This window comes from Salmo salar, chromosome ssa24 (assembly GCF_905237065.1).
Source record: "Salmo salar chromosome ssa24, Ssal_v3.1, whole genome shotgun sequence".
NCBI classification, from domain to species: Eukaryota; Metazoa; Chordata; class Actinopteri; order Salmoniformes; family Salmonidae; genus Salmo; species Salmo salar.
Genome location: NC_059465.1, coordinates 19743001 through 19762599, shown reverse-complemented (window position 1 = coordinate 19762599; position 19599 = coordinate 19743001). Strand labels below are relative to the sequence as shown.

The 19599-nt window shown below is 42.3% G+C and overlaps 1 protein-coding gene across 2 annotated transcripts in view; it reads right to left on the bottom strand.

The window, feature by feature from the left end:
• The window catches only part of LOC106585607 (adhesion G protein-coupled receptor A2), a 68358-nt gene extending 50145 nt beyond the window's left edge, over window positions 1–18213 (bottom strand). Inside the window, exons 1-2 of one of the 2 annotated variants that reach the window (XM_014172011.2) lie at window positions 17650–18213; window positions 17229–17534 (exon numbers count right to left, since the gene is read on the bottom strand). In XM_014172011.2, the coding sequence (XP_014027486.2) occupies window positions 17229–17473 (245 nt within the window). In that variant the 5' untranslated portion in view covers window positions 17474–17534; window positions 17650–18213. The remainder of the gene's footprint in view (window positions 1–17228; window positions 17535–17649) is intronic. The other variant, XM_045706773.1, reaches the window with a different exon arrangement.
• Between the last annotated feature and the right edge of the window lie 1386 nt (window positions 18214–19599).

Genomic DNA, 19599 nt, shown 5'->3' with positions numbered 1-19599 from the left:
AGACAGCACACTCCCTCCCCAGGAAGATGTGTTTTCACCACCTCAGTGCTACAGTGTTATTGACCATTAGAGACAGAGGATCCATGGTTCTACAGACCTTGCTAAAAGAAATGGGATGTGTAACCTCCCATGTGTAGCTTCTCTGTATCCTTCACAAAGTGCTAAACTAGATAACACACACGCAAGTATGCACGCACGCACACAGACACACACTGACACAGGCACAGACGCACATACACACAACCAAACACACACACATTCCCAAAACTATATACCGTAAATTCCGGAATATAAGCCGCAACTTTTTTCCCAGCTTTGAACCTCGCGGCTTAAACAATGACGCGGCTAATATATGGATTTTTCCTGCTTTCATTCGCATCATTCTGATTACGGTAGTCATTTTGTCACCCTCATCATGGCAAAGGCACGAAGAAATGCATATGATGCAGATTTCAAGTTAAAGGCGATTGATCTGGCTGTTGGAAAAGGAAATAGAGCTGCTGCACGGGAGCTTGGTCTTAATGAGTCGATGATAGGACGTTGGAAACAGCAGCGTGAGGAATTGACTCAGTGCAAAAAGACAACTAAAGCTTACTGCTAATTTTTTATTTTTTGTTACAAGCTGTGTTTCGTTAAAGCCTATTTATTTTTGTTACAAGCTGTGTTTCGTTAAAGCCTGTGTAAAGTTAATTTGTTTCAATGTACCGGTAGGCACCTGCGGCTTATAGACATGTGCGGCTTATTTATGTTCAAAATAATATATATTTTTTAATTCAGTGGGTGCGGCTTATATTCAGGTGTGCTTAATAGTCCGGAAATTACGGTAGCTACACACAATGGAAAATGTATTCAACATTTAGTTCTAATATTTGGCAAAATAAATAAATAAATACTAATTACCGGGTGGTTAACATCAAATTACTTTTCATGTAATTATACTACTGTATCGAAACTATACTATAGGTTCAGTCTCTTCCCTGGCTCTTCCCCCAGTGCCTGAGGTCCGGTAGGCAAAGAGAGAGGCAGAGACTGGGGAGCAGTCAGCCTCCTGGGCCACATCCCTCTGAACCAGTGGAGGTTTCTCAGACGAGGAAGGGGAGGACCATCCTACTCAGTGAATTTAAGAAAAATACAAAAAGTTATCCTTTTTAGATAAAACTTAACTAAATATATCCACATCACCAAGTAACTATTAAAACACACTGTTTTGCAATTAAGGTCTATAGTAACTTCAACGGCACTTTGCAGAGTAGCACCATGGTGTAGCTGGAGGACATCTCTTTTCCATCCTCCTCTGGGTACATTGACTTCAAAACCAAACCTAAGCACATCATGGTTCACAGGCCCTTCCATAGACTTACATAGTAATTATGACAACTTCCACAAAGGTCTTTATGTTTGCTAGCTGTCAAAGGCTATCCAACACAGCAAGTCAAGGTAATCTTTCGGTTGTATTAATTTATTGCCACCGGAGCCCACCGATGAACTGCTAAACTGCTTGCTGTACACTGTACAGCGTGATTGTACACATGGATTGGATTGTGTTGACTATGACGTTAGGTAATATGGTGACAACGATGTAGGACGTGTAGTGGTTAACAGTTATGGTAGGAAAGTTTGGCTTGGAGAGATCTTTTTGTCTGGTCACAGACAGCTGTTGTGTTGTGCACTGAAGTCCACAAGAGAAGGGAAAAGGTGAGACGAGGACAGTGTGTAGATGCCAGAAGGAATTATACTACTAGCAAAGTGATGATGTTGTATGTGGCTGCTTTGAAAGTGAACTATGTGTGCGGGTGATCAGGGTTGTATTAATTCTGTCGATTCTGTTGCAAAACGTTTCTTAAACGCACGCAAACGGAACAAAAGGTGGATGGACCTACCTGAATTTGAACTTTTTGCAACTGTTTGGACCTATGTTTACACCCCAGATCAGCTAGATGCAGGCAAGAGTGTGCAAGGCAGTATTGAATGTGTCACTGTCTGTCACCTTGATTACTCAAATTTTTCTCTCAACTTGTTGTAAACTTCATGATGGGTATAGGGCAAATTTGAGTATCATGTAGTAGCCTAAGCCTAGCAATGTTACATTGAGCTGGGTGAATGGAATATGAATGACAGTCATCCAGTATGCTGTAATAGAAATAAGGCCATGCTCATTAAAAACAAATCGTCCTCCTTAATCTTAAACGGCACTGACCGACAATGCTGCCAAGCCTGTAGACTCAGCCTCTCCCTCTCTCTTGTCTCCCTCTCCCTCTGTTTTACCATTTTTCTCTCTCCTCTACTGTACCTCTTCTCTCTCTTCTCCTTCATTCTCGCCATTCTCTACCTCTTCTCCCTCTCTCCCCTCTTCCCTCTGCTATACCTCTTCTCTCCCTCTCCCTGCTATCCCTCGCCTTTACAGCCGTGTGCAATTAGCCCTAAACACAGCCCTGCCCTGCCCTGCCCTGCGCAGGCTCACATCTGGAAGGAGTTTAGACATGGCAGTATCCTACCAAGACGGCTAAATATTTATGTTGAGAGTTACTGTGTGTGGATGAACTCATGATAGAGGGGTGGGGAGGGAGGGAGAGAAAGAGGTAGAGATAGAGAGAATGAGGGAAAAGATGACTAACTCATGGAGAAAGGCTGGGAATAGAATTGTAACCCTAAACCACTGATAAGTTGTAAGTCAATGAAAAATGTACCAAAGGGCAGCCATTTAAAATATTTTAACAGAGTAATGGAGGATATCCAATGCTATCTGATATACTTCAACCTAACTGATTTAAATTTCCCACACATTGTTCAACCAATCCAAAGCCCACAAGGTGTGGTGAGTCGCAGGAGGAGGTGACAGTGTTAGGCTCACTGTTTGTTCCTTTATGGTCCACTGGAACAACAAACATCAAACTAATACTTTTAATAAACAAACCCCCGTTGGGATTTCCCATGGGCTGAGCGGCCTCAGCTGGAATGTTCATGGGGGCCAGCTGTTTTGCATTAAACGTAGCAGTCAGCCCCAGAAGACCTGGGTCAGGCCTGGTGTCCCCTAGCCCCTTAGCCCTGTCCACCGCTGGCTGCATGGAAACATGGAGTAGGATATTCCTCTAACCTGCCCCAGGAGAGGGCCTGGGTGACAGGTAACCAAATCTGGGGAGGGAATGATGCAGAGCAGGCAAAGGCTGAGCCCCCTACTGCACCTAGGATACAGTCTGCACAGTCTAAGGAATGTCAGGAATAACAGGAATATCAACACAACTTTTCACATTCCACATCTGGAGCTAATGTCATGAGCGAGGATGAGAGCATCAGTGTTTGGAGCAATTCATTGAAAGCTTTCTGGCAAATTACCTTACCATTCACCTCGTATTTCAGTAAAGAAATGGTAAGGATGGCCTTGGACAGTTTTTCACATGAATGTGGGAAGGAATTGTTTGCTCCTAATACACAGCCACATAAAAGTGTCACAGTATGCTAAACATGTGTAGGAAAACAAATAAAGTGAAATTAGTAGGTGCAGGGATGCGATATTATCTTCAATCACCTCCACTGCTGCCACCTAGGCAATTTTTAAAATTCTTTCCTCTCCTCTAGTTCTGAGAAATGTGTTCCGCAGATGTTTATGCTGCCTTTATTAAGCAAGAACACAAGGCCCTATAAATGGACCGCTAGCTGACTTGGGCTCCCTCTGGCATAAATCCTCTGGATGTACCTCCTTTGCATGCACCAATGGCCCAGTATGATGTTTTACTGCGCCATATGCAGGCAAGTGATATTCCCACTGGGTCAGAGAAAAGGAGTATTGTGGGATTGTGGAGGAGTGGAGTACCTTGGGAAACACTTCAATTAGTAAAAACATTGTGTTCTTTGGAGTATTTGGTAGCAGCTTCATATGTGTACATATAGCTCAGGAGGCTGTGTAGGTGTATCTTATCATACAGCAACTACAATTTCTGTACAGCATATTAAGATCATTTCTCCTCTATAATGGAGTGGAGGTAGTGTAAGCTCATTTCCCTTGACTTATGGCCTCTTTACACTGTAAATGGCTACCTATGGGTTTGACAATAATTTGCAGCTCGGTGGAAAGTAAAATTCTGTATTTAATATTACAGTACACCTACTGTAATATAAATATGGTATCAAAACAATTACTGTGTATTGACAAAAAAGTAAATGCTTCCATAATCGGAATGAATGAATGGATGGATGAATTAATCCAATTAATTGAGGGGAGGGGTTTGTATTACATTTACATTTTACATTTTAGCAGACACTCTTATCCAGAGCAACTTACAGGAGCAAATAGGGTTAAGTGCCTTGCTCAATTTATTTTATTTTCTATTTTTATTTCACCTTTATTTAACCAGGTAGACCAGTTGAGAACAAGTTCTAATTTACAACTGCGACCTGGCCAAGATAAAGCAAAGCAGTGCGACAAAAACAACAACACAGAGTTACACATAAACAAACGTACAGTCAATAACACAATAGAAAAAATCTATGTACAGTGTGTGCAAATGTAAAAGAGTAGGGAGGTAGGCAATAAATAGGCCATGGAGGCAAAATAATTACAATTTAGCATTAACACTGGAGTAATAGATGTGCAGATGATGATGTGGAAGTAGAGATACTGGGGTGCAAAAGAGCAAGAGGGTAAGTAATAATACGGGGATGAGGTAGTTGGGTGTGCTATTTACAGATTGGCTGTGTACAGGTACAGTGATCGATAAGCTGCTCTGACAGCTGATGCTTAAAGTTAGAGAGGGCGAAATAAGACTCCAGCTTCAGTGATTTTTGCAATTCGTTCCAGTCATTGGCAGCAGAGAACTGGAAGGAAAGGCGGCCAAAGGAAGTGTTGGCTTTGGGGATGACCAGTGAAATATACCTGCTGGAGCGAGTGCTACGGGTGGGTGTTGCTATGGTGACCAGTGAGTTGAGATAAGGCGGGGCTTTACCTAGCAAAGACTTATAGATGACCTGGAGCCAGTGGGTTTGGCGACGAATATGTAGTGAGGGCCAGCCAACGAGAGCATACAGGTCGCAGTGGTGGGAAGTATATGGTGCTTTGGTGACAAAACAGATGGCACTGTGATAGACTACATCCAGTTTGCTGAGTAGAGTGTTGGAGGCTATTTTGTAGATCGGTAGGATCGGTAAGATAGTCAGTTTTACGAGCCTATGTTTGGCAGCATGAGTGAAGGAGGCTTTGTTGCGAAATAGGAAGCCGATTCTAGATTTAATTTTGGATTGGAGATGCTTAATGTGTGTCTGGAAGGAGAGTTTACAGTCTAACCAGACACCTAGGTATTTGTAGTTGTCCACATACTCTAGATCAGAACCGTCCAAGGTAGTGATGCTAGTCTGGTGGGAGGGTGTAAGCAGCAATCAGTTGAAGAGCATGCATTTAGTTTTACTAGCATTTAAAAGCAGTTGGAGGCCACGGAAGGAGTGTTGTATGGCATTGAAGCTCATTTGGAGGTTTGTTAGCACAGTGTCCAAAGAAGAGCCAGATGTATACAGAATGGTGTCGTCTGCGTAGAGGTGGATCAGAGAATCACCAGCAGCAAGAGCGACGTCATTTATATATACAAAGAAAAGTGTCGGCCCGCGAATTGAACCCTGTGGCACCCCCATAGAGACTGCCAGAGGTCCGGAAAACAGGCCCTCCGATCTGACACACTGAACTCTATCTGAGAAACAGTCATTTGAGAAGCCAAGGCTATTGAGTCTGCCGATAAGAATGCAGTGATTGACAGAGTCGAAAGCCTTGGCCAGGTCGATGAAGACGGCTGCACAGTACTGTCTTTTATCGATGGCGGTTATGATATCGTTTAGTACCTTTAGCGTGGCTGAGGTGCACCCGTGACCAGCTCGAAAACCGGATTGCACAGCGGAGAAGGTATGGTGGGATTCGAAATAGTCGGTGATCTGTTTGTTAACTTGGCTTTCGAAGATTTTAGAAAGGCAGGGCAGGATGGATATAGGTCTATAACAGCTTGGGTCTAGAGTGTCTCCCCCTTTGAAGAGGGGGATGATCGCGGCAGCTTTCCAATCTTTGGGGATCTCAGACGATAGGAAAGAGAGATAAAACAGGCTAGTAATAGGGGTTGCAAATATTTCGGAGGATAATTTTAGAAAGAAAGGGTCCAGATTGTCTAGCCCAGCTGATTTGTAGGATCCAGATTCTGCAGCTCTTTCAGAACTTCAGTGGGGGGGGGGGGCTTGGGCAAGTTGCTGCAGGGGGTGCTGAGATGTTGGCCGGGGTAGGGGTAGCCAGGTGGAAAGCATGGCCAGCCATCGAAAAATGCTTATTGTAATGATCGATTATCGTAGATTTATCGGTGGTGACAGTATTTCCTATCCTCAGTGCAGTGGGCAGCTGGGAGGAGGTGCTCTTATTCTCCATGGACTTCACAGTGTCCCAAAACATTTTGGAATCAGTGCTACAGGAAGCAAATTTATGTTTGAAAAAGCTAGCCTTAGGATGTTTTTGTGTTGGTCAAGGGCAGTCAAGTCTGGGGTGAACCAAGGGCATGGTTCTTAGTTCTACATTTTTTAAATGGGGCATGGTTATTTAAGATGGTGAGGAAAGCACTTTTGAAGAGCAACCAGGCATCCTCTACTGACGGGATGAGGTCAAGATCCTTCGAGGATACCGGGCCAGGTCGATTAGAAAGCCCTGCTCGCTGAAGTGTTTTAGGGAGCGTTTGACAGTGATGAGGGGTGATTGTTTAACCGGGGGCCCATTACGCACGCAGGCAATGAGGCAGTGATCGCTGAGATCCTGGTTGAAGACAGCAGAGGTGTATTTAGAGGGCAAGTTGATCAGTATGATATCTAAGAGGGTGCCCATGGTTATGAATTTAGGGTTGTACCTGGTAGGTTCCTTGATAATTTGTGTGAGATTGAGGGCATCTAGCTTAGATTGTAGGACAGCCGGGGTCTTAAGCATGTCCCAGTTTAGGCCACCTAACAGTAAAAACTCTGAAGATAGGATGGGGGCGATCAATTCACATATGGTGTCCAGAGCACAGCTGGGGGCTGACGGGGGTCTATAACAAGCGGCAACTGTGAGAGACTTGTTTCTGGAAAGGTGGATTTTTAAAAGTAGAAGCTCGAATTGTTTGGGCACAGACCTGGATAGTATGACAAAACTCTGCAGGCTATCTCTGCAGTAGATTGCAACTCCGCCCCCTTTGGCAGTTCTATCTTGTCGGAAAATGTTATAGTTAGGGATGGAAATTTCAGGATTTTTGGTGGCCTTCCTAAATCAGGATTCAGACACGGCTAGGACATCCGGGTTGGCAGAGTGTACTAAAGCAGTGAATGAAACAAACTTAAGGAGGAGGCTTCTAATGTTAACATGCATGAAACCAAGGCTTTTATGGTTACAGAAGTCAACAAATGAGATCGCCTGGGGAATGGGAGTGATGCTGGGGGCTGCAGGGCCTGGGTTAACCTCTATCACCAGAGGAACAGAGGAGGAGTAGGTTAAGGGTACGGCTAAAGGCTATAAGGGGCGGCAAGGTAGCATAGTGGTTAGAGCATTGGGCTAGTAACCGAAAGGTTGCAAGTTCAAATCCCAGAGCTGACAAAATACAAATCTCTTGTTCTGCCCCTGACAGTTTACCCGCTGTTCCTAGGCAATTGTTGAAAATAAGAATTTGTTTTTAACTGACTTGCCTAGTTAAGTAAAGGTAAAAATAAGAACTGGCTGTCTAGTGCGTTCAGAACAGAGAGCAAAAGGAGCAGATTTCTGGGTGTGGAAAAATAGATTCAAGGCACAATGTACAGACAAGGGTATGGTAGGATGTGAGTACAGTGGAGGTAAACCTAGGCATTGAGTGACGATGAGAGAGGCTTTGTCTCAGAGGCACCATTTAAGACAATAATCACTAACCAAAACAGCAATAGACAAGGCATATTGACATTAGGGAGAGCCATGTGTAGCCGAGTGATCATAGGGTCCAGTGAGTAGCTAGGCAAGCTGAAGACACGGCGATTTAGACAGCTAGCAGGAAGAGCCTGTTGAAACCCCCTCGGACGGTTACATCGGCAGACCAGTCGTGATGGATCGGCGGGGCTCCGTGTCGGCAGCAAAGGGTCCAGGCCAATTGGCAAAAGAGGTATTGAAGCCCAGGAATTGTCTGATGGATCTCTTCGGCTAGCCGGGAGATGGGCCTAGTTCGAGGCTAACTGGTGCTTGCTTTGGGACTTAGGCAGGAGTAGCCACTCGGATAGCAACTAGCTAGCTGCGATGATCCGGTGTAAAGGTTCAGAGCTTGCGGTAGGAATCCGGAGATGTGGTAGAGAAAGAGCAGTCCGATAAGCTCTGGGTTGATATCGCGCTATGCAGACTGGCAGGAATTGACCCGGCTGAGGCTGGCTGATGCCCGAGTTAACGGTGATGACCGCTAGCAGTGGCTAACTGACTACTAGCTAGTAGCTAGTTAGCTGGCTAGCTTCTGATGGGGGTTCCGGTTCTAAAGTATAAAAAATAGCAGATCCATACCATATTGGGTGAGGCGGGTTGCAGGAGATTATGTTCAGTCCGCAGATGGAAATTGAGATTCAAAAATATAAAAAATATGTATGAAATATATACGAATAAAACAATACATACACGGGACAGGACAAAACAAGACAAAACAAATGTCCGACTGCTACGCCATCTTGGAATCAGGGGCACATTGACAGATCTTTCACCTAGTTGGCTAGGGGATTCTAACCATCGACATTTCGATTACTCTCCCAACGCTCTTAACCACTAGGCTACCTACCGCTAGGCTACCTACCGCTAGGCTACCTATCGCGTTTCACAGTATTTTACTGTAATTACTGTAATTTGTGTTTTATATCACTTGCACAGTTTTAGAAACTGTTCTTCCTCTTGCAAGCATTACATGACAACGCAGGAATTTTGGTAGAGCACAGGGCTGCGGGCCACCATGTGGGTTCGTAGACCACCATGGACAAGAGTAATGATGGAAAAATCTCCTTTATAGTAAAAGCACTGAATCTATCATCATATTTTCCTTTTATAAACATTTCATGCAATTCTACGTCATTTTATATGTCTGGAGACCTTAGCAGAATACCACAGAAATGACAGAAATTATAGGCAAAAAATGGACAGAGAGACAGGCATATGCGTTCATCTTATCATATTTCTCCAGTACCAAAACACTGTGTCTTGTTTGCAACGAAACTCTCCCTGTTAGCAAATAATTAAATCTGAGACGTAATTTCCATCCCAGACAGAGTAGGCCTACCGACAAAGAAAAATGTAAGCTTTAACTGCTAGCTACTCTTGTTCCGTGGCTTAACCCAACGAGAGAAGGTCACAAGTGTTTCCCTAAAAGCTTTCTGGGTTTGATCATCTTCTATTGTACAGAAAGCGAACAGCTTAATCAATTGACAGTGACAGAATGAGATTACTTCCCAAGCAAAGTAAACATTTGGCTCCTCGGCTCTAGAAGCTGTAGCTCAGCCTCTGAATGTCAAAGAAACTTAACAACGATATCCCCATATGCATTGGAGTCACATCTTTCCCGGGTATTTTACAGCTTGTTTCTAGACCCAAAGTGCTTCTATAGATGACTTTATATAATTTGATCTGTTTTATTTTCTTAAAATCTTTAGCTAACAATGGGTAGGCCAATGCTTCTACCAATGTTCTTTAATAAAAGGTAGGCCTATGGCATACCCTTTCATACCCCCTCAATTTGAGTCACTGACACAGAGGTACAGTAGGCTATTTATAGAGTGCATGGTGGGTAAAGGAATTGGCCGACAAATCTATGGATACCAACCTATAGCCTAATTTCATCTGTCAAACACGTAGGCTTAACTCTTATTTCTTAAATAGGAAGAAGTAACCTCCAACACAAAGCCCTCTTGGTGTTAGTAAAGTCAAATGAAAATGAAGACGGTTGAAATGAATTATGCCTACTCGAATTTGCCTACTTTCAGCACCATGAGCTGTCCAATTCCTAATGATTGTGTCGCGGCTGCCGCTTCAAGTTTCAGCACCACAATAGCTGCGTTTACACAGGCATACCAATTTCTGATATTTTGCCCAATTATTAGTAAATAATCCAATCAGATTGGTCAAAAGACCAATTAGTGGAGAAAGATCCGAATTGGGCTGCCTGTGTAAACACAGCCTAGGTAACTTACTCGAATCTGGCATATTGTGAGGTCAATAACTCTGATAAATACATCATGGGCAAGAAACATATTGTTTTTATTCAAATCAATTATAGCAAGACATCAAAGTTGATCTCCTCAGAATACCCAGAACAGTGTGTAATGCAGCCAAGTTTTATTTACACCATCCCAGCAGCGCAAAAGACTCGGGATGGAAGTACATGTTCTTATAAACATAACTACAAACTTAGTTTCCCCTAGTAAATTTAAATAAAATAATTCAAAATACTTCTCCAGAGAGCATGACTTAGCCACAGAGGATCATTAGGTCCTTTAAAAAAATTGCTGTGGATTGTTTCAAATCACAAGCACGTAGGCCTATGTCTAGTTGGGGAGCCCACAATTTGGGCAGCGTGCATGGCAAACAGCCTAGGTGATTATTGAGTTGCGACTGTCAGAGAAAATCATCTAAAATATATGTGAAGATAATGTGTCTTGGGTATAATTTAAAAAGTTGAGACAAGAAGATGTGTGTAGGTAAGATATAGACATGTTTCAATCCAGAATGATCTCAGCTCTGCAGAATGTGCTTAGCTATCTTTCGCCAGTTCATTCATTGTTTCATTGTGTGAACTGTTTGCTCTTTGTTTGTTTATATTTGATCAATTCGCCATTATATATGCCACCAGTAGTACATGTACCATTACTCCCTGTCATTTGGTACATTAATTTCAGTTAACGCATGTATTAATTAGGCCTACAGTAATTTACAGTTCTCCTTCTCAGAGTGGAAAAGTTGTTTGCAGAGTTCACAACCTGCTACACCTGTGAGAAACAAGTTTTCGTTTATTTCATACCATCATTTAGGCCTATGATTTAAAAAAAAAGTATTATTATTTTGTTTGGAGCGCTCTATGTGAGCAATAAGCATATATCTGGTTTCTCTGTCCTGTTAATGTTGACGGAGTGAGCGCTTGAGCATGCATAGATGTACCTGGCCTGCTGCATGCAAATGTAGGAACGTGCCCCTTTGGGGAGGTCTGATTTCTGATTGTCTTAACTCACCACATCCACCACTAATAACCTGAGCTTCTCAGTCATTTTTTCTTCACCTCACACAGTAAGTCATCAAAGTCATACAGTTGAAGTCGGAAGTTTACATACACATAGGTTGGAATCATTAAAACTTGTTTTTCAACCACTCCACCCATTTCTTGTTAACAAACTAGTTTTGGCAAGTCGGTTAGGATATCTACTGTGTGCATGACACAAGTAATTTTTCCAACAATTGTTTACAGACAGATTATTTCACTTATAATTCACTGTATCACAATTCCAGTGGGTCAGAAATTAACATACACTATGTTGACTGTGCCTTTAAACAGCTTGGAAAATTACAGAAAAATGTCATGGCTTTAGAAGCTTCTTATTGGCTAATTGACATAATTTGAGTCAATTGGAGGTGTATCTGTGGATGTATTTCAAGGCCTACCTTCAAACTCAGTGCCTCTTTGTTTGACATCATGTGACAATCAAAAGAAATCAGGCAAGACCTCAGAAAAAAAATTGTAGACCTCCACAAGTCTGGTTCATCCAGCAATTTCCAAACGCCTGAAGGTACCACGTTCATCTGTACAAACAATAGTATGCAAGTATAGACACCATGGGACCACGCAGCCGTCATACCGCTCAGGAAGGAGACACGTTCTGTCTCCTAGAGCTGAACGTACTTTGGTGCGAAAAGTGCAAATCAATCCCAGAACAACAGCAAAGGACCTTGTGAAGATGTTGGAGGAAACCGGTACAAAAGTATCTATATCCACAGTAAAACAAGTCCTATATCGACATAACCTGAAAGGCCGCTCAGCAAGGAAGAAGCCACTGCTCCAAAACCGCCATAGAAAAGCCAGACTACGGTTTGCAACTGCACATGGGGACAAATATTGTATTTTTTGGAGAAATGTCCTCTGGTCTGATGAAACAAAAATAGAACTGTTTGGCCATAATGATCATCGTTATGTTTGGAGGAAAAAGGGGAGGCTTGCAAGCCGAAGAACACCATCCCAACTGTGAAGAACAGGGGTGGCAGCATCATGTTGTGGGGGTGCTTTGCTGCAGGAGGGACTGGTGCACTTCACAAAATAGATGGCATCATGAGGATGGAAAATTATGTGGATTTATTGAAGCAACATCTCAAGACATCAGTCAGGAAGTTAAAGCTTGGTCGCAAATGGGTCTTCCAAATGGACAATGACCCCAAGCACACTTCCAAAGTTGTGGCAAAATGGCTTGAGGACAACAAATTCAAGGTATTGGAGTGGCCATCACAAAGCCCTGACCTCAATCCTATAGAAAATCTGTGGGCAGAACTGAAAAAGCGTGTGCGAGCAAGGAGGCTTACAAATCTGACTCAGTTACACCAGCTCTGTCAGGAGAAAGTTGCTAAAATTCACCCAACTTATTGTGGGAAGCTTGTGGAAGGCTACCCAAAACGTTCGACCCAAGTTAAACATTTTATAGGAAACGCTACCATATACTTATTGAGTGTACGTAAACTTCTGACCCACTGGGAATGTGATGAAAGAAATAAAAGATAAAATAAATAATTCTCTCTACTATTATTCTGACATTTCACATTCTTAAAATAAAGTGGTGATCCTAACTGACGTACGACAGGGAATTTTACTTGGATTAAGTGTCAGGAATTGTGAAAAACTGAGTTTAAATGTATTTGGCTAAGGTGTATGTAAACTTCCGACTTCAACTGTACATATTTTTTTTACATCCGTTGCTAATGATAATAGTTCCTCACAGTAGCCTATTTGGAAAATCTTTCCAACACTCTCCCCCTTGATAATCACAATCCTTGGTGTGAAAGAGCAACATGCAATGCTCTGATGATCCCATATATCTAGTGGAAACGTGATAAAATAGTTAAACACTTTTCTCACAGCAGTGTGCGTGGGAAACTCTTGAGGACCCGGAACAGGCTAGTTGATACAATGTTGCAAGTTTACTAGCAACAGCTTCGGGCTGGACTCAGTTGATTGATTTGATAAAAATGTTTTTACTTCACTAGCAATAGCTAGTCAAGACAGATAGAAAGGGAGGCAGACAGGCGGAGTAGAGAGATGAATGCGATTGAATGAACCTGGATTTTCATTAGGGTATTTAGTTGACAATGGAAGTTATAGGACTACTGCTGCCTTGGCTTATAGACTACCTCTGAGTTCCATGCGCTCATTTCTTTAGCTGCCAATGGCTCGTGGTGTATCAATGTGTCCATATGGCAGAGGCTGATGGTCTCACATTAGCTGAATTTCAAACTTGTAGATTTTCATCATTTTAATTCATATTTTTATGATTAACCACGTGACAATGATTTTGAGAAATGAAAACGTTATTATTGTAATGAAACTGTTCCACGGAAATGTGCATATGAAAATCATAAATGGCACGCAGATAGATAGAAATTGTTATGAATCATTTGATTGAGACCACACTAATTAGCCAATACACACACTTGATATTGCGCGCCTAGCGGAGAATCAGAGATGAGGGGTGGCATTGGGCACACATCGATATATTGTATATATAGACTAATAAGCAACTAATTCTAAAACACTGAGAAATATAGGAATTTCATGAATTACAAATGACATTACATGACTCTCCACTGGACTAGATGTAAAAAAAAGACTAAACCCTCCCCCTGACTGAAATTGAAAAAGCATGACCCTCCCCCATTTTCCTCCAGGGCCCCATTCAGTACATTTCTAACCATCCCTGAGGGAGTATGAGAGCACAGATGGTCCCTTCGCCTAGTTCTGCTAGGAGCAACCCAAACCTATGTACAGTGCCTTTGTAAAGTATTCAGACCCCTTGACTTTTACAAAATGTTGTTAGGTTACAGCCTTATTCTAAAATGTATTAAATAGTTTTTTTCCTCATCAATCTATACACAATACCCCATAATGAAAAAACAAAAACAGGTTTTTAGAAATGTTTGCTAATTTAGAAAAAAAATTTTTACGGAAATGACACATTTACATAAGTATTCAGACCCTTTACTCAGTACTTTTTTTGAAGAATGGGAGAAACTCCTGAAATGCAGTTGTGCCCATCTGGGCACACCTGTATTTGGGGAGTTTCTCCCATTCTTCTCTGTAGATCCTGTCAAGCTTTGTCAGGTTGGATGGGGAGCATTGCTGCACAGCTATTTTCAGGTCTCTCCAGAGATGTTCGATCAGGTTCAAGTCCGGGCTTTGGCTGGGCCACTCAAAGACATTCAGAGACTTGTCCCGAAGCCACTCCTGCGTTGTCTTGGCTGTGTGCTTAGGGTCATTGTCCTGTTGGAAGGTGAAACATCGCCCCAGTCTGAGGTCGAGCACTCTGGAGCAGGTTTTCATCAAGTATGTCTCTGTACTTTGCTCTGTTCATCTTTGCCTTGATCCTGACTAGTTTCCCAGTCCCTGCTGGTGAAAACCATCCCCACAGCATGATGCTGCCACCACCATGCTTCACCGTAGGGATGGTGCTAGGTTTCCTCCAAACATGACGCTTGGCATTCAGGCCAAAGAGCTCAATCTTGGTTTCATCAGACCAGAGAATCTTGTTTCTTGTGGTCTGAGAGTTAGGTGCCTTTTGGCAAACTCCAAGCAGGCTGTCATGTGCCTTTTACTGAGGAGTGGCTTCCGTCTAGCCACTCTACCATAAAGGCCTGATTGGTGGAGTGCTGCAGAGATGGTTGTCCTTCTGGAAGGTTCTCCCATCTCCACAGAGGAACTTTAGAGCTCTGTCAGCATGACCATTGAGTTCTTGGTCACCTCCCTGACCAAGGCCCTTCTCCCCTGATTGCTCAGTTTGGACGGGCGGCCAGCTCTAGGAAGAGTCTTGGTGGTTCCAAACTTCTTCCATTTAAGAATGATGGAGGCCATTGTGTTCTTGGGGACCTTCAATGCTACAGACATTTTTTGGTACCCTTCCCCAGATCTGTGCCTCGACAGATCCTTCGACCTCATGTGTTTTATTTTATTTGTATATATTTTTAGTTTTTGCTCTGACTTGCACTGTCAACTGTGGGACCTTATATAGACAGGTGTGTGCCTTTCCAAATCATGTCCAAACAGGTGGACTCCAATCAAGTTGTAGAAACATCTCAAGGATGATCAATGGAAACAGGATGCACCTGAGATCAATTTCGAGTCTCATAGCAAAGGGTCTGAATACTTATGTAAATAAGGTATTTCAGTTTTTTATTTTTAATCCATTTGCAAAAATGTCTAAAAACCTGTTTCTGCTTTGTCATTATGGGGTATTGTGTGAGGATTATTTTTATTTAATCCATTTTAGAATAAGGCTGTAAAATAACAACATTTGGATAAAGGCAAGGGGTCTGAATACTTCCCGAAGGCACTGTACGTGGACATCTTAAGCAGGAATGTGGCTATGGCCATACCACATCCAAGGCTAGTGTAAAATGAAAAGTTGCAAATCTGATGTTGAAGAGAGATAGATCTCACTAGACATATTTTACTAATGTAAATCCACCCTTGTTGGTGAATAGACACATCAATCATAACAATTCAGATTGTCTGTCATACATGAATAGTCTATCAGACTAACAGTGATACAGGATGATTGAAGTGTCAGACAGCAGTGCGAGGTCTCACCATGGGCCGGTCGGCTGGACAAAGGTCTGTCAGTCAGCCTTCCTTCCTGAATAGAAGGCGATTGTGAGGCGGCTGTCTGAGATTGCTGGGATGTTATGGTATTAAAGGAAGGAGCCAAGCCGCCATTAAAGCACAGAGAGGGAGGATAAAAAGAGAAGAAATGTGTTTCTGTTTATTCTAGTTTAGCAAGGCCAAGTCAGCTGGATTGTGGGGTGGGTGTGGGGAGCGAGGAGGGAGGAGGGAACTGAACCCCAGTGTGTTTCCTTGCGTCAGAAGCAGATTTAAAGTGACAGAGTTGTGACAAAGGGGCAGGGCCAGCTGATGGTGTTACGTTCGTTGATTGAAGAATTAGACCAAGGTGCAGCGTGGTAAGCGTACATCTTTCTTTATTAGATGAACACCGAAACAAAACCAAAATAAATACAAAACGTAACGTTCAGTAGGGCATACAGCACAGTACCAAAAACAAGATCCCACAAACTAAAGGTGGAAAAGGGCAGCCTAAGTATGATCCACAATCAGAGACAACGATAGACAGCTGCCTCTGATTGAGAACCATACCCGGCCAACAAAGAAATAGAAAACATAGATTTCCCACCCTAGTCACACCCTGACATTACCAAATAGAGAATAAAAGGGATCTCTAAGGTCAGGGCGTGACAGATGGCTTTACTTCACAAAGTCTTCCATCAGGATCCACACCAGTCCAGACCAGACCAGACTCCCTACATTGTGCTTTTCAGAGACACAACTGACATTGGACTTGAGCGTTCAGCTCATGTGGTCTGTTACTATGCCGCTGTAAACTTCTGGTCTTTATGGGCCAAAACCATGTCCATTACCTCAGGCAGTCATTAAATACCATCATAAATGAGACTACAAGGTCAGGTTTGGAGGGTTTATCAGCATATGCAACGCATAAAGTGTTCAAATGTTCATAAAGTCAAGGGTCCAGCAACTACTAACAGTGGATACTACCATAGCATGTGAACACTATGTTATAATGTATTTTCTCATGTGTATATTCAGTTATAGTCAGTGTATAACACTGTTAAGATGAATAGGATAACAACATTTGCCACAACTTCAACTATCCTCTAAGGTGTAGATTTCCCATAATCCATTTACAAGTTGGCACTTTGACCCTCTAGAATTATTTCCTCAAATGTTTTTTCTCTTACTCAGTTCTGGGCTATAATAAATCCCAACAGAGTTTCTTAATGATGAACGTGTAGCCCTATCAACAGTATTTTATATATTATCTGCATTATGCTAGTGATACATCAGTCTACAGTGTTTGGAATTTTGGTTTGGACACACATGAGGCCCAGACCCCATCTCCTCCGTCAAAGTTTGGATCAAATTTATTTTAATTTTAAATTCACAGTTTTAAGCGGGAAAAAATACGCATGTATGACTTACAAAGTAACGGTCTGGTTGGGTAGTAGGCCGGACTCTGGAGTTTCAGAAAGTTCTTCGTTACCGCAGCTGACTCTTTTCCGAACGGTTTGAGTGGAGTGGGCTTTGGAGCGTTCATCTGTACAGCTGCAGCCACTAGTGATGAGCCCAGGGCAAGCTTGAGTGAGCCTCGACTCAGAGACAGACAGCAGGACCAACATCAGCAACAGACGCTCCGGGAGCGGGATGCCAACGCCGGGCACAATCATTGTCCTTATCAGTCTCACCTCAGCTGCCCACTGTCATCCCATTTCTCCACCACGAAGGTGCCTGGGGTGATGACAGGAAGAAAACAGCTTTTAATTATTATTATATATTTTTTACAAATGTGTGAGAAATTGCCAATTTCCGTTTAAATTCAAATTCAAAGATGCTAGAAACTTACTAGTAATAAGGCATTCCCAGTATTTGGCACTCCCAATATTCTAGCTTCCCATTATGTCATGGCAAATTCGTGCGCGCATAGTCCTATTTGGCTTTCATCTTTATGAAAATACCAGTAAAGCTCACCCCGTTCAGTTGTCCTGAACTAAATCTCTACTTGAAATGTGAAGATTCGAGATGAAGATTAAGTATTTGTCCAATTGTCCGTCACTTTGTATCTCCTTGATACGCACTTCAACGCGTCAACACTGGATTTGATTGTCACAAATATAATTTGGTTACTATTATCTGTCCAAACCACCTATATCCAAACTTCAGTGGTTTTAATCAAATTCCAAACTCAATTGAATAAGATCTGATGCCCTCCACCGTTTAAGTTTAATTCATAGATCTAGAAATAAGTTTGGCACGATGTTCTGAAGATTTCTCCGGGTGTCAACTTAAATTAAACTTTGTCTGAAAGTAACTGAGTTCATTTGGAAGACGATAGAACGGGTCCTGATCGGATCCTCTGTATTCCCAAAAGCGGTTTTGCTTGCCACTCTGTCACACTGAAATTCAGTTACTACCCCAGTGCGCGCATTCCGTCGCCTGCTACGCGCTGATACGCGGGGTCCTAGCGCATATCACTTTAAAAGTTTCACTTGGCTGCTCTCAATTCTTTTGTATCACCGGTAGCCAGCCTTAATGTCTATGGTAGCCAGACTACAGTCTGTCTGAAAGTAGATCTGCAATTGAAGGGGGTGCACTGTGCACATCTGACATTTTTAAACATATGAAGGCCTACAGATGACATGAAATTATGCTGCGCATAATACATTTTCATGTGCCAGAAATGTTCATTTGTAAAGAAGAGTTCAATTGATAACTGTAATATCAATATGACATCAATAGTTATAGACTTTATTTAACTAACAATGACCATTTATATTTTCATTAATACAGTACTCACACATCACTCAAATACTTCATGAATTACCATATCCTGCAGTGTAGCTTGCTCTGAAGTACAGCAGAAATGCAATATTTGTCTTTAAAAGTAGATCTACAGTATTGGTTATCAGGTGATGAATAGATAACAAAAACTTGCAAATGACCCCAGATGCACAAGTGACTCTCTGACTGACTACACTCTTTTAATAACAATGCATTTGATTATGCATGATCCCCTGTTGCTGGAATATTTTTGCCAGTAGATGTAGTATTTATACAAGCCAACATCCAGGGATTTGCCTTGCTGCTGGATTTCAGCACATGCAGTAAGAAGAAGGTGGCAATTTATATGTATCTTCCCCTTACCAAACTTTGGGCACTAGTGCTCATTTGCAAGTTTCCCATGGACTTCAATCCACCCAAGATATTGTGTGTGACCAGGGTTATAGAAGACTGGAAAAGGTCTTGGCTTGAATGAGCACATGGGTTATGAGAGCAAAAGAAAGTCAGTGAACCTCTAAAAGTTCCTTGTTAATAGATGATTTTGACATTTTTCTTACATCACAAGAGGCCCTGAACTTTTGCTTTTGCCCATCAGGAGAAATCAGATTCACATAAATCAACTTCTCCCAGCTTTAGGAAGAATGTAGTGAGGCCATAATGTTCTGAGGGCTGAAGCTATCATGTTAGAAACTAAGGTCACAACTTGAGGAGCTTAAATCAGCCTTTCTCGATGGGTCAGCTAAGTTGGCCTGTTACAGTGGCAAGAAAAAGCATGTGAACCCTTTGGAATTACCTGGATTTCTATATAAATTGGTCATACAATTTGATCTGATCTTCATCTAAGTCACAACAATAGACAAACACAGTCTGTTTAAAATAACACACAAACAATTATACGTTTTCATGTCTTTATTGAATACACCGTGTAAACATTCACAGTGCAGGGTGAAAAAGTATGTGAACTCTTGGATTTAATAACTGGTTGACCCTCTGGCAGCAATAACCTCAACCAAAT